Source organism: Cebus imitator, unplaced genomic scaffold, assembly GCF_001604975.1.
Source record: "Cebus imitator isolate Cc_AM_T3 unplaced genomic scaffold, Cebus_imitator-1.0 Scaffold553, whole genome shotgun sequence".
Taxonomy (NCBI): domain Eukaryota; kingdom Metazoa; phylum Chordata; class Mammalia; order Primates; family Cebidae; genus Cebus; species Cebus imitator.
Window position 1 is genome coordinate 1,067,729 of NW_016107868.1, and position 9,048 is coordinate 1,076,776.

Sequence of the window (9,048 nt, forward strand, 5' to 3'; positions counted from 1 at the left end):
AGGGAATTCATCTTGCTTTCTAAGCTTTGCTTATTGTATTGGTCTCTTAAGCATTTGAACATTTAGGTGTCTGTGCCCAGAAATGTTATTATTATTCCTTGTTCCTGCCTTCCTCAGACACCTCTGACTTTCTTTCATCCCTGCTGGGAGTATTCTCTGGGCACTCTCTCCTCTGCCCACTGCACATCTTTCTCTCTCTCTCAGTCTCTGTGGGAGCATCACTCTCAGGGTTTTCACAATGACCACTATGCAAAGCTGACTTCTGGTGAACTTCAGACCTGTAGCTGTTTTCCTGCAGTGCACCACCAACAGGGTATCCTGTATGTCCTCACACATCGCTTGTTCTCCCACCTTCCTCTAGTATCAAAGGTGACATCAGTCACTGGCTACCTGTGCCAGAAACCCAGCAGTCATCTTGGCCTCTTCACTCGCTGAACACCCCATATTTGACCAATGGCAGTGTCTTGAAACTGACTTCTTCCCCCCTTCTCTGATACTCCTCGAGTTCCATCCCCCGGCCTTTGTTCACTGCCTCTGAACTGTTCTGTCATCTCTGATCTTTTTTCCCTTACAACTACCGTATGCTTTGAGCAAAAAGTGAGCCTTCGAGTTTTCAGCTGGGAACACCCAGGGATTCCAATCTTGTTCATTATGTAGGGTAAAGTCTATGCCTAGCATGCCCTTCAAGGCTTCCATGACTTGGCATGAACCCTTCTTTTCAGGCCCCGGCTACTTTCTACTGGTAACAGGTGGTCTCACGCACAGCTCTGTGCTGATTCATCCCTCCATGCCTTTGGGCAGGTTGTTCCCCCTGTAAAATCAAGTTTAGCCTAATGCTGCCTCTATACGTATCTTAAGTTCGGCCTACAGGTTTCTCTGTACATTGTGAACCATAACAAGTGGAGGTGTGAAGAGACCGTAGCCTATTCTTGTGCCAGTCACCAAGTTTTGGCCAATCCAATGTAGTCAACTGTTTGAACTGTGTTTAAATAAGGCAGACACTGAGCTGTAACCAATCCAGCTGTTTCTGTCCCTCACTTCCGTTTTCTATACATCACTTTCCTTTTTCTGCCCATAAATCTTCTACCACATGGCTGCACTGGAGTCCCCCAGTCTACTGTGGCTCAGGAGATTGATATGTGAATCGTTCTTTGCTCAATTAAACTCTTACATTTAATCCAACTGAAGTTTTCTCTTTTAATACCTCTAATACAACAGCCTTCCCCATCTTTCTCTTGGCTAACTCCCATGCCTCTCTTTAGACTTACCTTCAATGTCACTTTCTCCAAGAAGCTTTCCTTGTACCCAGCATCGTGTTGTCATCCTCTTCACAAAGTTTCTCTGTGTGCCTGTCTCCCCATCCTGAGCGTCAGCTTACCCACGGACGAGACTGTATCATATTCACATGGATACCCCCATACATAGCACACCCTCAGGAAATGCCTTTGGAACCCTTTTTATACCCCCCACCACCTGTTCAAGATTATGGACATAAGTTTTAGTCACTGCAAAAGCTTGTTTTGATGTTTGTTACAGAAGGAAGCTCCACATCGGTGAAACTACCTGCCAGGTAAGAAGTGACATGGATTAAAAATCCAAGGTCAAAGACTGGCATTTTTCTAAAAGAAACATCTGGGACAAAGATCTCGAATCTTGCTGAAATTCTTCCTCATTTTGATGTTTAGTAACATTTAATCAGGGATAAAACAGATAATCAGTTTGAGTTGTGGTTTTATCTCCATTCTGGTATCTGAGAATCCGCAAATATCCTATAGAACTTATAAAGTTTAAATAAAAGATAAACTTGGAAGAAGACATATTGATAACCACAGAACACAAGGCTGTCTATAATAGCATTTTATTTTTTATTACAGATTGAAGATGTCCTTGACAACATTGTGTAGATACTGTCTGTTTGCTTAAGGAGAACATGTTCTAGATATCTACAGTATATACCAGCATCACTGAGAGTAGCTGTCTTTGATCAACTTTATAAAATTGAACTCTTAGAACAACAAAATCAATAAAGTGTTGTTTTGGTGAATGCTGTATCTAAGACATAGACATTTGCTTCTATTATGGAAGCCAAGCTCTGAAATAAGGGGAGAAAACACTTTTTGCATCTCAGCAGCCCTTCTGGCTTCCCTTGCATGCATATTACACAGGGTTTGAAGGTAGCCCTCCAAAATATTAGCTGAAAGCTTCCTCGGAAAGCAAATCTTTCCCACATCCTTCCCTGCAGTTCCTCTTTAAGAGGTGTCAGCATGGCTGAAAGAATGAAGTGGCTGCACATTGTTTGGCCGTGCTATTATGTGCTTAACATTTCCATAACAAAAGTGCCACTCGACTTCTCCCCGATTAATGCAGCTCGAGGGCTCTTGTCGTCCTTTAATAAAACATTGTTGAAATCATTTATTTAGAGCCCCTGGTTACTAGTGGGAGAATGACCATCTTTGTGCCAAAATATAGTGTATACAGTCCACTATTTTGTAGTAGATCATTCTGTTATTTAAGAAATTGATTAAATTGATGCTGAGAAGGAAGGTATTTATGCTAATAGCACATGACTTATGTCATTCAGTTAGTCAAGGGTGAACCTTTTCCACTGTCTTCCAGAGGCAATCTCTCAAACAGATTACAGTAAAGTCTGACTTGACTTCACTCACAAGGCAGCGAGACCCACTGGAAACTCAACCTGCCTTGACTACACTGGCCACAAGGCATTTGCAACCCGATGCTCTCCCACAAGCTTGCTTTGAGTAGCTGGGAGAAACAGGGTCAACTGGCAAGATTTCTGATGTCCCTTGGTGTAAGAGGTCAAAAAAACAAATAACGTGGGCTTTTCTTTTTATGGGTTGAAAAGAGATATATGAGGTTATTTTGTTAGAGAGCCTCCACAATGAACTCAACAAGTTAAGAATGCAAAGCCAAAGTTTAAAAGGAGACAAAAATTTAATACAGTATTTGAGATCTCTGAAAGTCCTCATGGTGCTTTGGGGATCTGTTTTTATTTGATGATCTGTAACATTGCTGGGATGGGGTGAGAGTGTGAATACAGATGGTGGCAATGAAGAGAGAAGCTCATTTCCATGAGGGTTCTCCTGACTCTTCAAGGCAGAAAGATGGAAATATTCTGTCTTCACCCACAGGAACCTCATCTGGAGAATGGCGGTGCACCCTAGGTGTGTTAGAGCCTGAAAGTCTCTTAAATTTGTGGCATTCAGGGTCAGGAGCTATGTCCATCCCTCGAGACATTTGTAGGGTTCCTGTCCAAGCACAAGAGAAGTCCTACTTAGTAGAAAGAACTTATTTTCCTGCAGACATTTTTCCACTTTACATACATGTGTTGCTCGCGCACATCGCTATATATTGTTAAAAATAAACAGAGACCTTATGTTATGTCCATTGTGATGATATACAAAAGCGTTGCTGTGTGCTCGGGTGAGCAGTGAAGCCTGAACCTCCTTCTATTTACTGTATGGTCACTGTCAGTTCAATGAACTGCCTCCTTGTTCTCCACCATTGTCCCACACTCCCTTAAACATTTGTCACTGAAGTGCTTCCAAAGACAAATAAACTGTCACTGAGAATTCAAACCTGCGAACTGGGGAAATGGGAAAGGCCGTGAGGACTCATGATTTTACATGAAACCTAGAAGGAGTTCCTCTCACTCTGGGAGAGTTCTGTTGGAAGGGTGGTGCTTTTTGAGAATCCCCAGGAAAAGCCAGAGATACCTTTTCTTTCATTAATGGTACTTCCAGCCATTCTCCATGGGACATTTGAGATGGCCAAATGTCCAAAATTCCAAGAGGCTCCCCAGAGAGCGTGAGATATTACAGATGTCAACATCTGTAAAAATCCTTTCTGCTGAGAAGCAGATGGCAATATGCAATCTCATAACCACTAACCAAGAGTTCTAACATCTCAACAACCTCCGCTAGGTCTGTAGGGGGACCAGAGAACTCTTGGGCTCCAGTGTATAATTGTTTAAATTAAAATGGACCACTGATCAATGTTCACTTTCTTCAAGGAAGAAAACATAAAGCCTCGTGTCCTTTCTCCCCAAGAGCAAGCTGTGTTGATTTATTCCAGGCAGATGCTTTTGACAGGACCCTGTAAAATCAAGTTGTGAGTTTATTGTAGCAGTTAATTATCAGGCCTTTTCTAGTGCTAATGCCTTTTACTTCTTACTGGGGAAAACTGGGCCTTTTACTGGGACAAAGACTTAACTTTAAGTCAAGAATGTGTTAAAATAACATGAAATGGAGATGATTTAAATATATTTAAGGACAAACGCAGAAGCACTGCTAACTTGTCGTTTTGTAAAGAAAGCTGATTTCATTTACAAGTCTCTGGGAATACTCTTTGTTCACTTCCCAAAGAAACAAGGCTCTCAGCTTTGTTTTAACAATATGTTTACTCAACCATTCAGGTGACTGGAGATTCCAACCACACACCACTCTCCTGGGCTTAAGTCTGACACTACAGCTATCTTAGACTTTCTAATACTCTACATATAGAAATCGTGGTTTTAGGTGCACCAAGAAGTGCCTCGAATACCTCCATAAAAGCTGGGAAAAGAGCGAGTTAGAGGCACAAGAAACCTTGAAAGTAGGGGGTGGGAGTGGGTAGGAGGAAGTCGGAATGGGGGCACAGCTTTGTTAATTACTTTAGACAGCAGAGAAATCTGGTTATGTTTTTTCAGCGCATGTTAATATCAAATAAAGAGACACCAGATCTTGCTAATCTGTCGACCCCTCAGACAAAGTTTATTTGTGGTGACTTTTAAACTCCTGACTTGCCTTCCAATCACCGCGTTTAAAATGAAAAGCTTTAAATAAACACCAGGAATAGAAGATAAATAAACTTTTTTCCCCCTTGCAAGTGCCTAGCTTGGCGAGGTTCAGGCTCAAATCCCCAGAGGACAGAGCGCTCTCTTTTGTGTTAATGTTTAAAAGATTTTCCAATGCCGGAGTTTATTCCTACTGCAAACATTTCTATTTACAAGGTCAAGTGTATCAGCACTCGACACAGCTTAAGAGTGTAATTATTTATCTAAGGGCGTTTGAGTGTAGATCAGTAGCTCTGGCAGGAACCCAGCCTTCAGCCACTGCTAAACAACTCCTCACAACAATATTGCAAGTTCTGGTGATTGTTCCTTGCCCTGTGTGTTTACTTTTGCTGGTCTGAATGTTTTGCAACAAAATTTTGTACTTCTTCACCAAAAGTGTGAAAATGACTTTCAAGTATTGAGTCTTGCAAGCTTCCTAAAACCTATTGGTAACAGATGTCATTGGCATGTTTGATCGTGAGAATGTCTAGTTGCCAGAGAGGACACTCTTGGTGGTAAGGGGTGATGGGAAGGGGGGGTACAGAGAAGGGATGTCTCAGGGGAAAAGGAGGAAGGTGGGGCAACACGATGTCTGAGTTATCCTCAAATGATGTGCAGGAGACACGATTTTGTGAATTCTCTTCACAAATGCAAACATCAATAGAGGCCAATTATGTATTTTTGGCTGCCTCATTTACAGATGTCTAATTGTTCATTAAGTTAAAGGCAGAAATAATACCTTGCATTTCTTGTCTTGTACTGTATTTTCATTTCAGTTGATGGTGGATAGCTTCTCAGTGCCCCCTCAACCCCCCTCCTCACCCATTATTGGGTTAACCACAATATCACTCTGGAAAGTAATTACACCACATTCATTGTTTAAAACTCTTTACTGATGTACATGTTTTAATAAAACAAATAACCAAAAAATACACAAATCCAGAGTTATTTAAAAACTTGTGATTTTAAAAAAACAATGTCTATAAAAATACACTGTTTAAGGCAGTTTGGAAATGCGTGTGTACATTTCTACAACGTCCATAAATTTTCTTGAAAATAAGAATGTTAACTTCAATTCTATAAAATACACTGTACATTTTAAGACTGTTCTAAATATAGCACACTTCACAATGGACTGTGGGTTTTGATCCTTGGTGACAAATGGATTCTATACATTTCAGGGGGGAAAGGTGTAATATGAATGTAAGTTTAAAACTTTTAATTTCTTTTTAAAAATAAATTATTTCTGAAGCATACAATTTATAAAAATTCTATATACAAAGTACAGCAACTGGTAACAAACCCCAGTTTTAATACATTTTATATATGATGTACCAGGGTTTAGCAACCCTGATAGGAGCAGAGGCAATATACATTCTCTGCATATCTAAACATTTAATTTCTTGATGTAAAGAACAAAAATGACAAAAAACCAAACATTATAAAAAGGCTTTCATAGACGGCAGTGCAGAGCTTTTTAAAATAAAAAGTTGCATTGTTCAACACCATGGCAACCCCTTAGATCAGCATTTTTGGACCCTTAATCCTAAGAAATGTGCTAAGAGATCAGAGTGGTAGCAATGAAATTAAGGTCAAGGGCTCCAACTTATCCAAAACCAATTTAGGGGTTCCCTCTAAGGCAATCACCACCCACCCCGCCCCCACGTCACTGAGAATTCTGGGCGCTGATACAAACAGTGAAGGAATGAATTGGTAAGTGGGACTTTTGTTTACATAGGATTGTAATGTCCTCACTGGCCACAATCTATAAAAGTCGATACCGGCACTTCTTTTTCCCCCCTCAAGGGAAACATGCTAATAGCCCCTTTGCAAATATAATTCCTCCTTCTCAACCCTCCGAACTGCTAAGGCCCTACTGGTCAGCACCTTCCCTTTCGAGTCCAGGACTACTGTTCTGTCCTCCCGGACGTCCTTAACACTGCAGCCTAGGTTTCTGGAGACAGACGAGTTGGGAGTTTCTGGAGCCTGGAATTGGGGCGGGGTCCCAGAAGTCAACCTCCTGAGAGGAGCTTCAGGGGAAGTGCACAGAGTCCTGGCAGGGGGACCCGCTACGCCGAATTGACTCGGAAAAAGTTTTGTAAAGTATCCCCAACCATCCCCTCTATCTGTCCCCAAGCCACAGGTGCCCCGTCGCGGGTGCCAGGCGAGCGCGCGGAGGGGGGCGCCAGAGCTAAAAGAGCGGCCCCAGCAGCAGCAGCAAAATGGAGGCGAGTGGGGTCCAGGCGCCTAGGGGCGCGGAGCGGCCGCCGCCGCTGCTGCTCCTGCGCCCGGGCCCGTAGGGCAGGTCCCCGCGGCCGCCCGCTGCAGCAGCGCCGCTGCCCGGGCGCGGTGGGTGCGGGACGCCGTCGTCGTCGTCCAGCGGCTGCTCGCCGCCCGGGGCGCGCTGCTCGTCATCGTAGTCCTCATCATAGTAGTCGTCCAGGCCCCCGTCCGAGCCGCTGCTGCCGGGGCCGTTGCCCAGGTCGGCGCCGAAGCACAGGCGGGCCATGTTCTCCTTGACCGACTCGCAGATGGGCCGCTCGAGGCCGTCGCACACGCAGTCGTTGAGCAGCGCCGCCTTGGGCATAGCCAGCATGTCCTCAATGACGGTGCGGCACTCGTCTGTGCAGCGCAGCCCGTTGAAGACCTTGCCGCAGTAGGTCAGGTAGCGGCTGAGCGCCAGGTTGCAGCGGCTGTCGCGGTCGCAGAGCCGCCGGGCCTCGGTGCAGCCCATGACCCCGCCCGCGCCGGGGCCGCCCGCGCCGCCGCCGTTCGTCCGGGGCAGGCAAGGCTCAATGGCGCGCTTGGTGGACTTGCAGTTCTCATCCTGCGCGCAGTCACAGTCCTCCAGGGCGGGCCCGCGGCGCGTGTGGTTGAGCTGAATGAGGGCCGAGATGCAGTGGCTCGGGCAGCGCCAGCGCGAGGAGGAGGCTGCCGAGGCCGGGAAGGCAGCAACGGCGGCCCCGGGCGCGTCGCCCCCGTCGTGCTGCGCCAGCACCGGCGCGCACGCCTCGGCGTACTGGTTGTACGCGTAGCTGCACTCCGGCTCCCCCTGGCACTGCAGCAGCGCCTGCCAGCAGATGAGGCGGCGGCCGTGAGCCAGCCCCGAGCCCCGCGGCGCGGAGCCCAGCAGCTGCAGTAGCGCCATCAGGCACAGCCAGGCGCCCGGCACGGTCCCCCCGCGGGCCTGGCCGCCGCCGCCCAGCAGCGCAGCCACCATCGCGGGCAGCGGCGGCCGCCGGGAGAGGAGGGGAAAGGAGACGAGGCGCGGGGAGCGGCGAACGCGGAGCCGGTGGAAAAGTTTGTCCAAGTCCTGCCCACTTCTTGCATGAGTGTCTTCATAAATCCATGCGCGCCGCTGGCTGATGCCCCGCGGGTGGCAGAAGGTCCCCCCTTGCACCGACTGCCGTGGCTTCCTGGAAATGAACAGCAGCCGAGATCTGGTCCCGCTCTCCCACCCCGCTCGGCCCCCGGCGGTGGCCGGAGCCGCTCACTGTCGCCCCGGGGGGGTGCGGGCCGCGGGGCCGTGGCGGGGCTGCAGGACCGCGCGCCGCCGCGGGTGCATTTTGCTCCGCGCCTGCAGATCCGTTGTGCGGCCGGCGGTCCCCGCGCCGGCTGCTCCCGCTGCGGCCGCGGCGACTCCTTCCGACCGGACTCAGCGCCGCGCCGCCACCACCGCCGCCGCGGTCTCTCGCATCGCGCCGCTTCCTGGCCCGGCGTCCGCGCGCTGCCCGCCTTCCCGCGGCCCGGCTGCCCCACGTCCCCTCCCCCTCCTCCCGCAGCAACCCTGGCCTCCGCCGAGCTCCGGGGAGCTCTTTCCGGGAGGCGCGGGGAGAACAAGAAAGTCGGCGCTGCCGGAGAGCAGCTCCCTGGCTTCACTCGGCGGCGGCTTCTCGGGTGACCAGGAGCCCGGGGAGCGGATCCGCTGAGCCCGGCTGCAGACTCGTTAGCAGCGAGGCTTTAAATACAAAAGTGGGCCGGGAGCCCCCGCGTGGTGCCGCGGTGCCCCCTCATTATGCATGCATGGAAAAGCAAACAAACAAAAACATTAGCAACGCTCCTCCGGCTCGCCGAGCCCCGGCCCCGCGCGCTCCCAGCCGGCCCGCTTTCTCCTTTCTCCGCTCTCTTTCGCCCTTTGCTCGGCCCCTTTCCCGGCTTTTCGAGATGCTATTGGTCCTGCCTGTTGTTGTTGAAAGTTTTTTTTTTTTTTTTTTTTT

The 9,048-nt window shown here is 48.4% G+C and overlaps 1 protein-coding gene across 1 annotated transcript; it reads right to left on the reverse strand.

The window, feature by feature from the left end:
• Positions 1-5,702: 5,702 nt before the first annotated feature.
• Positions 5,703-8,761, reverse strand: GAS1 (growth arrest specific 1). Its single transcript, XM_017515619.2, has one exon. The coding sequence runs from the start codon at positions 8,049-8,051 to the stop codon at positions 7,023-7,025; it is 1,029 nt and encodes a 342-aa protein (XP_017371108.1). The 5' UTR covers positions 8,052-8,761; the 3' UTR covers positions 5,703-7,022.
• Positions 8,762-9,048: the final 287 nt, after the last annotated feature.

What these genes read in the sequence shown, in the direction of transcription:
- GAS1 (XM_017515619.2), bottom strand. Translation starts at nt 8,051, where the DNA reads ATGGTGGCTGCGCTGCTGGGCGGCGGCGGCCAGGCCCGCGGGGGGACC.